We start from the raw sequence: 18,194 nt of genomic DNA on the forward strand, positions 1-18,194 counted from the left end.
ATTTTAAAAGCCTTGCAGAAGGAAGAGAGAGAAAGTCTTTCCACTGTGAAAACACTACATTGGCAAAGTTAGTTGAGTGGAGAAAATGTTAGAAAAATAATAAATTAAAGTAGGCCACTGTGTCCTAACTTTTGTGTTCAACATCAAGATAGACGACTGCATAGTGGAGAACAATATTACTGAAGTTTCTGGGTGAAAGTCAGATTATAGTGATTTTGATATTCAAATTCAGCAATTATTTGATAGCATTCTGGAATTTTACTCTTCTCAGGGGTGAATTGATTCCATCCAGTTAACCATGAAAACCAGATGCAAATAGTGTGCTTTAAATCTGCAGACTTCTAAAGTTTCCATGCATAATTGTAAAACCTTGTCAATAAAAAGGCTGAAGTTAAAATGCAAACACCTGTGTTTCCAAAATCGTGTGATTTTGAATTTCTATTTTGATTTAATCAGAGTCAGAGTACAAAGACGCCTTTCGGCTTTTGAGTCCGCACGCATGTAACTATGCTCAATCTACCCTAGCTCCACTTTTCAGTGACTGGTTTATAGCCTTGAATGTTATGACATTTCAGATGTTCATCCAAGTATTTCTTAAATGTCATGAGGTTATCCACCTCAACTATCTGCCAGGCAATGCATTTCAGACTCCCACCACCCATTGGGTGAAACACTTTGTCCTCCAACCACCTTGAAACCTCCTACCTTCCATCTTAAAAGGGAGCCCACTTGTTACCGACCCTTCAACAAAGGGAAACCGCTGCTTTCTATCAGCCCTGTCCATGCCCCTCATAAAGCTTTTTCAGGAGCCCCTCAATCTTCTCTGCTCCAAAGGAAATAATCCAAGCTTATCCAACTTCTCTTCATAGCTAAAGTACTCCGTCTCAGGCAACACCCTGGTGAATCTCATCTGCGCACTCTCCAGCACAATCACATCCTTCCTATAGCGTGGTGACCAGAACTGCAAATTCTTTACAGTTCCAACATAATCTCCCTGCTCTTATAATCTCTGCCATTTTTGATAAAGGCAAGTGTCCTCTATGCAGCTTTAGCTACCCTATTATCTTGCATTGCCACCTTCAGCAATTTGTGGAAAGAACTCCCAGATCCTTCTGCTCCTCTGAGCTCCCTAACGTCTTACCAATCATCAATTACTCCTTCGACATTTTGGGATCTGTGGGACCTTGTCATAGGCTTTGCTGAAATCCATATAGTTATAATCAACTGCCCTTGCTTCATCTCCACACTTGATCACTGCCTCAAAACAAAACTAACTAAATTTGTAACACATGAATGCCCTCTTACAAAACCATGTCGCCTATCCCTGATCAAACTTTGCCTTTCAAAACGAAAGGGGCTCCTGAAAAAGCTTTCCTCCTTCAGAATTTTCTTCAATAGTTTCCTGCCACTAATGTGATACTCGCTGGTCCGTAATTCCCTGGTTTATCTCTACAACTTAGTTTGAAGGCGGAACCACATTCATTGAGAAGAAATAACATCAGTGTCCCGGCCCCATGATTTCCAATCTCGTCTTCCACAGCAGCCTGAGATGCAACTCATCCAGACCTGGGGATCCCTGTGCTAAAGAACCTCATAACATTTCTTCCAAAATTCTGTACCTGCATCATCCTCCTCTCGAATTAAGACAGAAGCCAAGTACTTGTTTAATGCTCCACCACCGTCCTCTGGCTCCACGCAAAAATGTTCACCCTTAGACTGTAATCGGTCCTACACTTTTGCTGGTTGTTTGCCTTCATGTACTTGTAAAATAACAAAAGATCCGCCTTAATCTTGCCCTTCAGTTTCTTTTTTCATGTCCTCTTTTTACTCTCCTAACTGCTTCAAGATGCACCCCTGCACATTCTGGACTCCACTAGGGGCTCCATTGACTCATTACCATTGTATCTGTCAAAAGCCTCTTTTTTTCCTCCTTGTCAAGTACTGAATATTCATAAATTCTAGCTTGTTCCTACATTTCACATGAAAGGCAATGTGTTGGGTCTGTACTCACCCCAATTCTTTTTTGACTGACTCCCACAGTTTTGCTGTAGATTCACTCTCAAGTAGCTGTTCCCAGTCTACTTTGACAGATCCTGCCTTATTTTATCAAAATCTGCCTTCCCCAATCCAAAACCCTTTTTGCAGACCCTCTTTTCCCTTTGCCACAACAAGCAGAGAAGCTGTGGTCATTATCACTGCAATGTTCTCCCATGTCTGGCTTTGTTGCCCAGAATTAGGTCCAAAACTGCGCCACCCCTTGTAGGACCATCTACACGTTGCTATAAAAAGCTGTCCTGAACACATTACTCAAACCCTCAAAACCTTTTATACTATGATTATCTCAATTAATGTTGTCAAAGTTGAAATCCTCCAACATAATTACCCCATTATTATTTTTACACACTTCAGTGAATTGTCGACATCTTTTCTCCTCAATTGCCCATTGTCTGTCTGCGAACCTATAATACACTCATATCGTTGTGACTGACCCCTTTTTATTCCTAAGCTCTACCTGTAAATCTTCGTTTGATGACCCTGCCAAGATATCATCTCTTGTAATGATCCTTGCTATACTCCATTAGCCACTCAAAGAGAACCAAGTATTTCCCACAACCCCCCCCCCCATACCCGCACCAACTCTGTTCCTGTCTGCCATCCAGTTCTCGATCCATGCCAATGTATTGTACCACTATCCGACATGCTTTGTGTTTGCTCACTAATAAAAAAAGTCAAGGTCCCTTTTCCTCGGGTGGGGAAGTCCAAAATAAAATGGATGATTTGAGTTCGAGGAAGAGGCAGGATAGGCTGGGACTTTTTGCACTGGAATGTAAGAGGTTGAAGGGTGACATTACAGACGTTTGTAAAATAACGAGGGATATAGATAAAGTGAATTATATTTTTAACGTGAGAGGAGAAAGATTTTAAAAAAGACGAGTGGTTTGTGTGCAAAATGAATTTTCACAGGAAGTGATGGATGTGGGTACAGTTAGAACCTTTAAAAGACATTTAGGTAAGTATCTGAGTAAGATTAGAGGGATATGGGACTAAGCACAGGCAGCTAAGACTACTTTAGTTTGGGATTATGGTCAGCATAAACTGGCTGAACCGAAGGGTCTCTCTCTGCGCTGTATGACTCTATGACCTGAAGAGTAACTTTTTCACGCAGAGGCTGGTGCGTTTATGGAACGAGCTACCCCAGAGGAAATCCTGGAGGCGAATACAATTACAACAGTTAAAGGGCATCTGGATGGGTTAATGACGAGGAAGGCGTATGGGCCAAATGCTGCCAAGTGGGGCTAGATCAGATTGAGATGTCTGGTTGATACAGATGAGTTATTTGAAGAGTCTGTTTCCATGCCCTGTGACTCTCTGACTCTATTATCAAAAGCCTTCTGAAAATACTGATGTAGGAGGACCTGTTTGAGACTGGAATGGGTTATTTCTTTCCATGAACCAGGAGAATGATAGGAAAGGAACAGGTTTGAAGAATTGCAGGGTTGTTAAGATCATGTGAACTTCTCCATGTGCAGAATTTCATGAGCAGTAATGAGAAATGCAGACTGTTTATGTTGTCCAAGATTGGAAATAATTTGCAAGTCGTGCATAAGGGCACAAATGTATTTTAGAAAAACAGGTCGATCCCGCTTTGGTCATAACCCTTGAGAACGAGTCTTGAAGCAGATTTATCATCTAAGTTCTATCACATCCTGTTGGAAATCAATTTTTTTTTAAAAAGGATAACATGCTCAAAAACACCCATCTTTCAGTTGTGGCAGTCTCATGCATTGTGTAAGTATGCACACTTGGCTCTCTATTTACACTGTTAAATTGTAAAAAATAATAAAAAGTTTGGAGCAGAAGAAGCAGCTTCTGTCCATTTGGCCATCCCAAACACAGAGCTTGCAATCATTCACTTACTGAAATACTTAACAAATCCCTGAATGTTTCCACACCATCTGCCTGTATTTTCCCTCTTAGTAGATCATTCCATGTTAATCACCACATTCTGTGTAAAGTGGTCAAGTCTAAACTGCTTTTGTATCTTTCCTCATCCTGGAAGTGGATAGGATGTCCTGCAGTTTTGATTTTGAGACAATAGATATTAGCAGCTGAAGTAGGCCATTTGGCCCTCTAGCCTGCTCTCCGTTCAACGTGATCATGGCCGATTCTCTCAATGCCAATTCCTGCTTACTCTCCAGTCCCTTAGATGACTTCAAAATTTTTTTTTAAAAAAATGTATTAGTAATTTCCTTGAATATATTTGGCCCCTTGGTCTCCACAGCAAACTGTGGTAGAGAATTCCACAGGTTCACTACTTTGAAGAAAATTTTCCTCATCTCAGTCCTGAATGGTTTACCCTGTACCTTGAGACTGTCTCAGAGATAATAGGAACTGCAGATGCTGGAGAATCCAAGATAACAAAGTATGGAGCTGGATGAACACAGCAGGCCAAGCAGCATCTCAGGAGCACAAAAGCTGGCGTTTCGGGCCTAGACCCCCTCCTCTGATGAAGGGTTTAGGCCCGAAACATCAGCTCTTGTGCTCCTGAGATGCTGCTTGGCCTGCTGTGTTCATTCAGCTCCACACTTTGTTACCTTGAGACTGTCTTCTGGTTTGAGGCTCCCCAACCAGGTGAGTATTTTTCTCTGCATTGAGTCTGCCCAACGCTGTTAGAATTTTATACATTTATCAGGTCCCTTTTCATCCTGCTAAACTCCGGTAAATACAAGCCCAGTTGAATCAATTTCTCCTCATTTAATAGTTCTACAATCTTTAGTGTCAGCTCAATGAATATCTGCTACACCCCCTCGACGGCAAGCATGTCTTGAGTTGGAAGACAAAACTACATGCAGTACTCCAAGTATGGTCTCACCAAGCCCTGTACATTTACAGTAAGATATCCTGATTATGTTCCTAAAATGACACCCATATCCCCTGTACATCCATAGTTCATCAAAGTTCTCAACAGTTCACCATTTAAATATTACTGTTTATTTCTGTTGTTCACATCTACGTGTATAACTTCATATTTAGCTACTTGTACTGTGTCTGCCATGTGTTAGCCCACTCACTCTACTTCTCTAAAACACTTTGAAGCTTTCTTGTATCCTCAGAATTCTCTGTCCCACCTAGTTTTGTTGTCAGCAAACTTGGAAATATTGTATTTAGTTCCCTTTGTTGCAATTCAGGTCATTCATGTATCTGTATCTGATTCTTGACTTCTTCACTCTGTTATGAGTTGGACCAATGTTTCTATTTCCATACTGTACAACTCTATGACTCTGTGACAGCGGCTTAGCTGAGTTTGGGCTGGCGCAGTACCTGGCGGCACTGATGGCGAGGTCCAACGAAGACACTTGGTGAGAACAACAGTGAATGCAAGATGGCGCTGAAGTATGGCGACTTTGTTTCCAGCAGAAGGGACACAGCAAGGGGTCTCGTGCCAGGCCACCAGGCCCATGGCAGAGCACTCAACAAAAAGCACTGCAATGTTGAACACTTTTTATTTCTTTATTTTTCTGCCTTTATATTCTAATTTTTATTTATTTTTCCCTGTTTTAAGATGGGAATGGAGAGTGGTGACACTATACAACACCTTTTACTGCATTTTGTAACAAAATACACATAACAATAAGTAAATCAGGTATATCGTGAATGATTGGGGCACAAGCACTGATCCTTGCGGCACCCCGCTAGTCACTCCCTGCCACTTGGGGTGGGGGAGAGGGGGAAAACACATTTATTTCCCACCCTGTGCTTTCCTGTCAACCAGTTTTCAATCAATTCTTGATATTGTTCCCGTTTACTATGTGTTTTAAGTTTGTCCACCAACTTCTTAGACGGACCTAGTCAAAAACATTCTTCAAATCAAAACAGACCACATCCACAGATTCTCCCATATCTATTCTACTCGTTCCATCCTTAAAAAAATTCTCCACTGAATTTATTAAGCATTATTTGCCTTTCAAAAGCTGATGCTGGCTTTATCCAATCTCATTAATGCTTTCCAAAAATTGTTATCAGATCTTTTATATTAGACTGTAGCATTTTCCCCTTTATTGATGTTAAGCTAACTGCTATGTCTAATTTCTTTTTCTTCTCCCTTTTTAAGTTACATTTGACATACTCAAACTCTAGACCACTTCTGACACATTTATCAAACTTTAGAAGATGATTACCAATATCTAATATTTCTAACACCACTTCCCCTAATGCTGTGGAATGTTGAATCTTGTCATTTAACAATTCAGTCCAGAACCTTAAATATTTTAACAAAGGAAACCTTTCATTTGTAGCCTTACATTTACAGACAAAGAACCATTTTTAAGTTGTAGTGTAGCCAACAAGCAGCCAATTTAAGCTCAGCAAGCTGTTGTAAATGACACAGAATAAGTGACCAGATATTTTGTCGTACTGAGTTTGGTTGGTTGAGGGATAACTGTTCAGTATACAAGGCCTACACTCCCTTGGATTTATTTCAGGCAATCTTTAACGTTCACCATATTGAATGGATGGGGTAATGGGTTAATGTGTCAGTCAACTGGTAGCACTTCCACCTCTCTGGGATTCTGTCAATATTGAGCTGAAGTGTTGGCCTAGACTTTGTTTAGAGTCTTTGAAGTGGGGCGCTGAGGAGAGCACCATAAACTGATCCACTGTCGATTCACAGTTTATCTCAAGTGCCCTCAAACAATCCCAAGCAACCTATTGTCCATAGCTCAGATATCTTAATTTAGTAATTTGCATGTGCCACAATGGTTCATTGCAGAGACCAAACCATGTACTAATATGAAGGCATCATTTTTAGCATTCCTCAGTCTTCAGTGTCAGAAGTTAAAGGGCAAGTTAGAGAAGAGTCAGCACCTAAGCTGCCAGGTAGTGCTAGAATCTGTCTGAGCCGAAGGGTATGGAGTTGATTGACAACATGCCTAAAGTGTCGCTGATGATATGTTCAATTTGTTTGGTCTGTGTTTTTGCAGTTGGCATAAGTAAGAAATTGCAATAGAAGCAACAAGTAACCAAACCTTTTTATCTCGATTATCCGCAAAAGAGGCACTGTATTTGTTTAAAAATTGCAATACCAGCTTTTGAGTTAGTCAGTCAACTTGTATACGATACAAGAGACACTAGCATTATTTCAATCGATACAGTTTAGTTTTTAAAGAGCCCCTTAATAGCAAATGCACAAGTAATTATTTACCAAAATTCACTGGACATTATGGAGGCTATGCTGAAGCTTCCTAGGGTCCTGGTGAGGTCACATCTGGAGTACTGTGTGCAGTTTTGTTCTCCTTACTTGAGGAGGCATATACTAGCACTGGAGGGAATGCAGAGGAAATTCAGTTGGTTGATTCCAGAGTTGAGAGGGTGGATTATAAAGACAGATTGAGTAGGCTGGGATTATACTCATTGGAATTCAGAAGAATGAGGGGAGATCTTACAGAAACATAAAAGATTCACTGGTGACTCACGTAGATTGGTAAACAGCCAATGTGATGCCACTGTTTAAAAAAGGAAGTAGACAAAAAGCAGATGGGCTAGTTAGCTTAACTTCATAGTGGGGAAGATGCTTGAATCAATCACTAAGGAAGAAATTGCAAGACACTGGATATAGATTGTCCCATTGGGAGCACCCAACATAGGTTTATGAAAGGTGGGTCATGTTTAATCTTGTGGAATTCTTTGAGGACGATACTTGCATGGTGGACAGTGGGGAAACTGTGGATGTGGTGTGTTTGGATTTCCGGAAAGCATTTGACAAGGTGCCACACCAAAGGCTGCAATGTAAGACAAAGTTGCACAGTATTACAGGTAATGTATTGCCATGGATAGAGGATTGGTTGACTAGTAAAAAACAGTGGGGTAAATGGGTGTTTTTCTGGTTGGTGGTCAGTGGCTAGTGGTGTGCCTCAGCGATCAATGTTGGGACTGCAATTGTTTACAATTTACATTGATGATTTGCAGTTGGGGACTAAGTGTGGTGTGTCAAAATTTGTAGATGACACTAAGTTGAGTGGTAGAACAAAGTGTGCAGAAGACGTTGAAAGTCTGCAGAGGGATATGGATAGTCTAAGTGAGTGGACAAAGGCCTGGCAGTTGGAGTACAATGTTGATAAGTGTGAGGTCATCCATTTTGGTAGGATTAACAACAAAATGGATTATGTTTTAATTGGTAAAGAATTGCAGCACGCTGCTGTTCAGAGAGCCTTGGGTGCCCTTGTGCATGAATCACTAAAAGTGGAATTGCAGGTGCAGCAGGTAATTAAAAAGGCAAATGGAATTCTGTCTGTCATTGCCCAAGGGATGGCGTTTAAAGACAAGGGATGGCGTTTAAAGACAAGGAGGCTATGCTGCAGCTGTATAGGGTCCTGGTGAGGCCACACCTGAAGTAGTGTGTGCAGTTTTGGTCTCCTTACTTGAGAAGGGATATGCTGGCTCTGTAGGGGGTGCAGAGGAGATTCACTTGGTTGATTCCAGAGTTGAGAGGGTTGGATTATGAGGAGAGACTGAGTAGGCTGGGATTATACTCATTGGAATTCAGAAGAATGAGGGGAGATCTTATAGAAACATATAAGATTAAGAAGGGAATAGATAAGGTGGAGGCGGGGAGGTTGTTTCCACTAGCTGGTGAAACTAGGACATAGCCTCAAAATAAAGGGAAGCAGATGTAGGACTGAGGTCAGGAGAAACTTCTTCACCCAAAGGGTAGTGAATCTGTGGAATTCCCTGACCAGTGAAGCAGTTGAAGCTACCTCGCTGCATGTGTTTAAGGCAAGCCTAGATAAATTTTTACAGTAAAGGAATTAAGGGTTCTGGTGAGCGGGCGGGTAAATGGAGTTGAGTCTCAAAAAGATCAGCCATGATCTTATTGAATGGCAGGGCAGGCTTAAGGTGCCAGATGGCCTACTCCTGTTCCTAGTTCTTGTGTTGTTATGTTCTTATTCACCTCTCAGAATGGACAATGGCAGCAATTTTCTTGGCATGGATACATGTTGATATTTACACTTCTTAATTAAATATCATCACCTCAGGCCTGTTTAGATAATTTGCTGTGTCATTTTGACCAATCAGTACAGTAGCACAATATCTGTGATGAACCTTTGGGCTTATTAAGGTCAGGTGTACAGTTTATGCAGTTCCTACTCCCTAACTTCTCTTTCAAGACAGGTATGGTGGCATAGTATTAAAAACGTGTAGTGTTCCAACTCTTCACAGCCGATGATGCGTTCGGCATTCTGCCCGATCCTCTCTGATTGCACACAGACATCACAGTTAACAGTAAGAACTTATAATTTAAGTGGCACCTTTACTGTAGTACAATATCCCAGGTTGCTTCGCAACAGCATTCTCAAATAAAATTTTATACCGAGCCACATAAGGAAATATTTGGACAGAAGTTTTGTTGGAAGAATAAGTTTTAAGGCAAGTCTTAAAGGGAGGAAGAAGAGCAGAAATGTTTAGGATGGGAATTTCAGTCTTTTGGGATCCTCCGGCTAATGGCATGGCTGGTGGTGCAGTTGTCCCTGGGGGCATTATTAGGTCTGTTGTTACCATGAGTCTGAACATGTTATTGAGTAAATAATCTGAAAATGGGAGAAACCACAGCCCTGTATCAATGTTGAGACTGAGGGGTTTCATAGGGAAGCAAGACGAGGAGGAGACAACAGCAATACTTCCTCTAAACAGGAGAGTAATGTTGTAGGCAATACTTCAGTTTGTAGTAACTTTTCTCGAGCTCATGTACTGGCAGATTTAAGTCTTGTGGTATGATTTGAAAGCATAACCCAGCCTAGCATCTCAGTGCATCATTTGAGTACTGAGTTATTTGACTTGTAATTCTGTGGATGGTAAGTTAAATAAAGGTGAGTCTGCCTGCCTAGTTGGATATTTAAGGGCCCATAGTGGGCTTTTTCACTGAACACTTGCTTTCAATTGACACAAAAAGCACATTTTGTTTGCATTATGACTGTACTTGGTAGCTATGTAATGCCCATTGCAATTCTAGAAATAGTTTGTAGCATTTTGAGATTTTTTTTTGCCAATGTGAAAAGATTTTGTCCTGTGTAAATATTTTATCTTCATGCAAATGCCTTACTTTTTTCAAGTCAGGTAACTGAAACCCAAAATTAATGTTAATAAAATGTGAGGCTGGATGAACACAGCAGGCCAAGCAGCATCTCAGGAGCACAAAAACTGACGTTTCGGGCCTAGACCCTTCATCAGAGAGGGGGATGGGGGGAGGGAACTGGAATAAATAGGGAGAGAGGGGGAGGCGGACCGAAGATGGAGAGCAAAGAAGATAGGTGGAGAGGGTGTAGGTGGGGAGGTAGGGAGGGGATAGGTCAGTCCAGGGAAGACGGACAGGTCAAGGAGGTGGGATGAGATTAGTAGGTAGCTGGGGGTGCGGCTTGGGGTGGGAGGAAGGGATGGGTGAGAGGAAGAACCGGTTAGGGAGGCAGAGACAGGTTGGACTGGTTTTGGGATGCAGTGGGTGGGGGGGAAGAGCTGGGCTGGTTGTGTGGTGCAGTGGGGGGAGGGGATGAACTGGGCTGGTTTAGGGATGCAGTGGGGGAAGGGGAGATTTTGAAACTGGTGAAGTCCACATTGATACCATATGGCTGCAGGGTTCCCAGGCGGAATATGAGTTGCTGTTCCTGCAACCTTCGGGTGGCATCATTGTGGCAGTGCAGGAGGCCCATGATGGACATGTCATCAAGAGAATGGGAGGGGGAGTGGAAATGGTTTGCGACTGGGAGGTGCAGTTGTTTGTTGCGAACTGAGCGGAGGTGTTCTGCAAAGCGGTCCCCAAGCCTCCGCTTGGTTTCCCCAATGTAGAGAAAGCCGCACCGGGTACAGTGGATGCAGTATACCACATTATACTGCATCCACTGTACCCGGTGCGGCTTTCTCTACATTGGGGAAACTAAGCGGAGGCTTGGGGACCGCTTTGCAGAACACCTCCGCTCAGTTCGCAACAAACAACTGCACCTCCCAGTCGCAAACCATTTCCACTCCCCCTCCCATTCTCTTGATGACATGTCCATCATGGGCCTCCTGCACTGCCACAATGATGCCACCCGAAGGTTGCAGGAACAGCAACTCATATTCCGCCTGGGAACCCTGCAGCCATATGGTATCAATGTGGACTTCACCAGTTTCAAAATCTCCCCTTCCCCCACTGCATCCCTAAACCAGCCCAGTTCATCCCCTCCCCCCACTGCACCACACAACCAGCCCAGCTCTTCCCCCCCACCCACTGCATCCCAAAACCAGTCCAACCTGCCTCTGCCTCCCTAACCGGTTCTTCCTCTCACCCATCCCTTCCTCCCACCCCAAGCCGCACCCCCAGCTACCTACTAATCTCATCCCACCTCCTTGACCTGTCCGTCTTCCCTGGACTGACCTATCCCCTCCCTACCTCCCCACCTACACCCTCTCCACCTATCTTCTTTGCTCTCCATCTTCGGTCCGCCTCCCCCTCTCTCCCTATTTATTCCAGTTCCCTCCCCCCATCCCCCTCTCTGATGAAGGGTCTAGGCCCGAAACGTCAGCTTTTGTGCTCCTGAGATGCTGCTTGGCCTGCTGTGTTCATCCAGCCTCACATTTTATTATCTTGGAATCTCCAGCATCTGCAGTTCCCATTATCCCCAAAATTAATGTTATACTCTTGATAGCCAGTTGATGAAGGATAAAGCCAGGCTTTACTTGGAATAAAGTTATCTGTAGGAGTAAAACATTACAAGTATATATGTGAATGGTTGCCATCTGCTCCTCATTGTCCCGCTTCTTCCCCTGAACCATTAGGGGCATTTAAACATATGAGATAATGCATATGGATAATGATGGGATAGTGTAGGGGGAGGGGCTTAGATTAGTTCACAGGCCGGCGCAACATTGAGGGCCAAAGGGCCTGTTCTGCGCTGTATTGTTCTATGTTCTATGTTCTATATATGGCCTGATTCCATTCTTCTACTTCTGCACCAGTCAATGTTTCTTTATATATGTCAGAGTAAGCATCCAGTCAATGCCCTTAGCTGTATAAAGTTCACCTTAATTGACACTCCTAACAATCAATGTGCAGCCTTGCACCTGCTCTTGCTTTACGTTGCTAATTCGTAAAAATTTGTTTCCTCGATCCAAGTTGTTGGGAAGTGGAAGGCAAATAATCGGAGGTTTGTACCGTTTGCAATTGTTCCTGACTCTGTGGAGAACCATAAATGAAAATAACCAAATTTCTAAATCAACTCCCAAATGAAGAAATTGTCAATATGGTTTCACATCTTGTAACTTTGACTCTAATATGAATCAGAATTTATGCATATTAGACATGAATTAACAGACAAATGATACTTCAAACAAAAACACATGTTTTGCTCTAAGCAGTCAATCCAATGTGTCTTACACAAACATCTGCATCACTTCCTGCAGACACATGGCACCATGTGCAATTCAAAGGTTACCTGGTTTAGCCTTGACTATGTCGGATCTTTCACTCAATTGATTCAGACCCCCAGCCATCGGCAACTGCTTTACATCCAGGGTCCCAGGAGATAGCTATTGTCCAAACTACAAATTTTGCAGAGCAAGATTCACGATAGCCTTGATAGTACATACTTTCCAGAGACATCTTAAGCTAACTTCTTTAATGAACCTATTAAATAGCCTGGTCAGTTTGACTAAACTAAGTCAGTTTTAGTAAATAATGCCCGCTCTAATATTATCTTCAGCCCTCTGCCATGTTAAACTGTATTTCTCTTACACACACACAGCTCCTTTATAATTGGTCTGCTTTGTTCTCTCTTCTTCATTTCTGGTTATCTGGCTTTTGTATGTGGGTGCTACTTCCAGGTCAAGGACCAAAGGGTACATGGAATTGCATTTCTAATTATTCAAGAAAATTAGCATTTCCAAACATTCTTAAAACCATTTACAGTTTCTCTAGATGCCTTGAAGTAATTATAAACATTTCGTTGCTGTCTTGCTTTAGAGCCTAAGCTGATCTTCCTGTGTGTTTGTACCTTGTAATAAAGAAAGAACATTGTCCTGAGATAACATCTGTACCTGAAATCAGATTTTCTATTCTTTTCTTTGCATTTCCTTTAAGTTTAACTTCTGTCTATTTGTACAGGTCGCCTATATGCTATGCAGACTGGAATGAAGATTGATAGCAAAACACCAGAATGCCATAAGTTCTTGGTGAAACTAATGGATCAGCTAGAGACTGTAAGTGTCAATTTGAAACCTTATTCTTAGAAAAGTCAGTCTTCTGTGGAGTTTCGTTCAGTAAATCATGAATAAATATAGTTTCTGGTTAATGTAGGAGATAGAATTTGCAGGGTCTTCCTGATTTGAATCACTTGATGGGATTTCCTTATGCATTATTGGATTTGTTTTTTGGAGAACGTCGAAGAGAGAAGAGAAGCAACAGAACACCGACCTGTGGCTCGGTGTGCTACGTAATTCTACTGCCACTTTATTATCACTTTTAGTTCACATTGGTCTTCAAACAGTCTTGGAAAATATGTATCAGTGATAATGGGAACTACAGATGCTGGAGAATCCAAGATAATGAAATGTGAGGCTGGATGAACACAGCAGGCCCAGCAGCATCTCAGGAGCACAAAAGCTGACGTTTCGGGCCCAGACTCTTCATCAGAGAGGGGGATGGGGTGAGGGTTCTGGAATAAATAGGGAGAGAGGGGGAGGCGGACCGAAGATGGAGAGAAAAGAAGATAGGTGGAGAGGAGAGTATAGGTGGGGAGGTAGGGAGGGGATAGGTCAGTCCAGGGAAGACGGACAGGCCAAGGAGGTGGGATGAGGTTAGTAGGTAGGAGATGGAGGTGCAGCTTGGGGTGGGAGGAAGAGATGGGTGAGAGGAAGAACAGGTTAGGGAGGCAGAGACAGGCTGGGCTGGTTTTGGGATGCAGTGGGTGGAGGGGAAGAGCTGGGCTGGTTGTGTGGTGCAGTCGGGGGAGGGGATGAACTGGGCTGGTTTTGGGATGCGGTGGGGGAAGGGGAGATTTTGAAGTTGGTGAAGTCCACATTGATACCATTGGGCTGCGGGGTTCCCAAGCAGAATATGAGTTGCTGTTCCTGCAACTTTCGGGTGGCATCATTGTGGCACTGCAGGAGGCCCATGATGGACATGTCATCTGAGGAATGGGAGGGGGAGTTGAAATAGTTCGTGACTGGGAGGTGCAGTTGTTTGTTGCAAACCAAGTGGAGGTGTTCTGCAAAGTGGTCCCCAAGCCTCCGCTTGGTTTCCCCAATGTAGAGGAAGCCACACCGGGTGCAATGGATACAGTATACCACACTGGCAGATGTGCAGGTGAACCTCTGCTTAATATGGAAAGTCATCTTGGGGCCTGGGATAGGGGTGAGGGAGGAGGTGTGGGGGCAAGTGTAACATTTCCTGCGGTTGCAGGGGAAGGTGCCAGGTGTGGCTGGGTTGGAGGGCAGTGTGGAGCGAACAAGGGAGTCATGGAGAGAGTGGTCTCTCCGGAAAGCAGACAAGGGTGGGGATGGAAAAATGTCTTGGGTGGTGGGGTCGGTTTGTAGATGGCGGAAGTGTTGGAGGATGATGCGTTGTCTCCGGAGGTTGGTGGAGTGGTGTGTGAGAACGAGGGGGTTCCTCTTTGGGCGGTTGTGGCAGGGGCGGGGTGTTTGGGATGTGTTGCGGGAAATGCGGGAGACATGGTCAAGGGCTTTCTCGACCACTGTGGGGGGAAAGTTGCGGTCCTTGAAGAACTTGGACATCTGGGATGTGCGAAAGTGGAATGCCTCATCGTGGGAGCAGATGCGGCGGAGGTGGAGGAATTGGGAATAGGGGATGGAATTTTTGCAGGAGGGTGGGTGGGAGGAGGTGTATTCTAGGTAGCTGTGGGAGTTGGTGGGCGTGAAATGGACGTCAGTTACAAGCTGGTTGCCTGAGATGGAGACTGAGAGGTCCAGGAAGGTGAGGGATGTGCTGGAGATGGCCCAGGTGAACTGAAGGTTGGGGTGGAAGTTGTTGAAGTGGATGAACTGGTCGAGCTCCTCTGAGGAGCAAGAGGCGGCGCCAACACAGTCATCAATGTAATGGAGGAAGAGGTGGGGTTTGGGACCTCTGTAGGTGCGGAAGAGGGACTGTTCCACGTAACCTACAAAGGGGCAGGCATAGCTGGGGCCCATGCGGGTGCCCATGGCCACCCCCTTAGTCTGTAGGAAGTGGGAGGAATCGAAAGAGAAGTTGTTGAGGGTGAGGACGAGTTTGGCTAGGCGGATGAGGGTGTTGGTGGAGGTGGACTGGTCGGGCCTGCGGGACAGGAAGAAGCAGAGGGCCTTGAGACCATCTGCATGCAGAATACAGGTGTGTAGGGACTGGACATCCATGGTGAAAATGAGGTGTTGGGGGCCAGGGAATTGGAAGTTCTGGAGAAGGTGGAGGGCGTGGGTGTTGTCACGGACGTAGGTAGGGAGTTCCTGAAGCAAAGGGGAGTAAATGGAGTCCAGATAGGTGGAGATGAGTTCGGTCGGGCAGGAACAGGCTCATTGAGAAGGTGAGTGTTTGCTACCTTCTTGAACCACTGCAATCAGTCAGGTCACCCACAGTTCTGTTAGGAAAGGAATTGCAGGATTTTGACCTAGTGACAGTGAAAGAGCGGTGACATAGTTACAAATCCAGATTGTGTGTGGCTTTGAGGGGATCTGTAATCAGAGCATTGAACTTTTATCCCAATTTTGAATAGACCTCTCAAATGTTAATTCTGAGTTTTGCACTCTGTTCCTGTTAACCTGTCCACCAGTATGGTAGGATCTGCCTGTTTAGCACGCAAAACAACACTTTTCATTGCATCTCGATACATTTAACAACAATAAATCAATCAACTTACAGATGGTGATGTCAACATGCACTTGCTGCCCTTTTCTTTCCAGGTGGTAGTGTTTGTAGGTTTGGAAGTGCTTGCTCCTGTTCCCAAGTCCAACAGACACTCGCAGTTCATTCGGAAAACAAAACTGGATATAAAGTTGCTATGTTTTCATTTGAGCACTGATGTCAGGTGTCTACTTATGAGATGTCATTCCACAGCATTGATATGCCGTGTTGAGTTTGTTTCTAACCTGTATTTAGGTTATTTATGAGCCGTTTGTAGATGAATTTCTGACTACTATTGAGTATTTGTTTGTATTTTACTGTACAATCAATTTTTGAGCACCTTGCAGGAGACAGATGTCTGTTGTTGAGCTGAATAGTGGACCTGAGCACTGAATATTAATCCAGCTGGACTCTGCACAAGTCTTACATAATGTAAAAGGAGCACAAATGCCTACACACTTTATACAGTAACATAGAAAGGAGCTATGAAGAGTATTGAGAGTTGTGATCTATTGGAATTAATATTCTGGTCATGACAGAGATCTGAACATTTGAATTCAGTTTTGTGCAAAAGGAGAGTTTTACTTGACATGGTTCATATTGTAAGGTCAGGCAGTAATCTTAAAATCATTGTAACTTCAAAGCTGAGCTATTTGGTTAAAAGGAAAATATCAAGAGACATTTTGCCTCTTTGAGAATCTCAGAAAAAATCAGTACATATTGGTGTCTCAAATAAAACTGGTTTTGTTGGAAATTCATGATAAGTAAACATTTGGAATTTTCAGAGATAGTAGGAACTACCGATGCTGGAGAATCTGAGATAACACAGTGTGAAGCTGGATGAACGCAGCAGGCCAAGCAGCATCAGAGGAGCAGGAAAGCTGCCATTTCAGGTTGAGACCCTTTGGGGTTATTTGGAATTTTCAAGTGTCTTTTCTGCCCCACTGCTCTTTTATGTCTTTAAGGCTTCTATTGTGTGACATTTTAGAATGACAGTGCAACTAAGCACAAAATTGTAACTCTTGCTACAGATATAGTGTGATTTTTGGCTCTGGATTTGCAATCTGAAATTGAGAGTTTATTTTCCACCATTACCCATTATTATTGGACTCAATAAACTAGGCAGTTTATGGGGTCGTGTAAGAACATGATAATAATGCCAGACCCTTGTTAAGGACACGGGAAAAAGTGTGTTTCTATAGCACCTTTTATCAAGAATCAGCTAGTGCTTGTTAGTGTTCACTCAAACTCCGGTGCACATTCCGTGGTTGACTTATAATGGGCTTTGAAGTGACTTGATAGGCGACTATCAAGTCAAGAAATACAAAATAAGATGTTAGCTTACAGGACACCATGCAAGAAATGGATTTACACTATTAGTAAATTGATGTTTGAAACTTTCTAGGCTGTGTAAGAACAGTATATTAAGCAAATAGGATCTTGGACAAAGGAAGAATTGCTGGAGAAACTCAGCAGACTGGCTTCATCTGTGGAGAGAAAGCAAAGTCAATGTTTCAAGTTGTTTGAACTTTCTTCTGAGCAGTAGGATCAGAAGAAATAGGATCTTGGATTCTGTTGTGCCTGCGCTAGAAGATAAGTCAGTGTGTACAGGGTTTGGAGTACTAGCAGTAGGTTTTGTTGTCATCTTTCTTTATTCGTTCACAGGATGTAATAGTCACTAGCCAGGCCAGCATTTATGATCCAGCAGACAATTAAGTGTCAACCACTTAATCCTAATCAACTCAACCTCTCTAGCACCCTCCATACCAGGCAACATCCTGGTGAACCTCCTCTGCACCTTCTCCAGAGCATCCACATCCTTTTGGTAATGTGGCGACCAGAACTGTATGCAGTATTCCACATGTGGTCGAACCAAACTCTATACAACTGTAACATGACCTGCCAACTCTTGTACTCAATACCCCGTCCGATAAATGAAAGCATGCCGTATGCCGCCTTGACCATTCTATGGACCTGCATGCCACCTTCAGGGCACAGTGGATGTGAACATCCAGATCTGTCTGTGCATCAGTTCTCCCCAGGGCTTTTCCATTTACCATATAGTTCACGCTTGAATTGGATCTTCCAAAATGCATCACCTTGCATTTTCCTGGATTGAACTCCATCTGCTATTTCTCTGCCTAACTCTCCAATCTATCTATATTCTGCTTCATTCTCCGATAGTCCCCTTCACTATCTGCTACTCCACCAATCTTCGTGGCATGTGCAAACTTGCTAATCAGACTATCTGTAGCTTCTCAAAAATCATTTATGTGTGTCACAAACAACAGTGGTCCCAACACGGATCCCTGTGGAGCACCACTGGTCACAGTTCGCC

The 18,194-nt window shown here is 43.4% G+C and overlaps 1 protein-coding gene across 2 annotated transcripts in view; it reads left to right on the forward strand.

The window, feature by feature from the left end:
* The window catches only part of vta1 (vesicle (multivesicular body) trafficking 1), a 179,984-nt gene that overhangs the window by 50,479 nt on the left and 111,311 nt on the right, over window positions 1-18,194 (forward strand). For both annotated transcript variants that reach the window (XM_059648753.1, XM_059648754.1), the window contains one exon: window positions 13,130-13,224. In XM_059648753.1, coding sequence (XP_059504736.1) covers window positions 13,130-13,224 — 95 coding nt within the window. The remainder of the gene's footprint in view (window positions 1-13,129; window positions 13,225-18,194) is intronic.

The sequence above is a fragment of the Stegostoma tigrinum genome, chromosome 9, assembly GCF_030684315.1.
Source record: "Stegostoma tigrinum isolate sSteTig4 chromosome 9, sSteTig4.hap1, whole genome shotgun sequence".
NCBI classification, from domain to species: domain Eukaryota; kingdom Metazoa; phylum Chordata; class Chondrichthyes; order Orectolobiformes; family Stegostomatidae; genus Stegostoma; species Stegostoma tigrinum.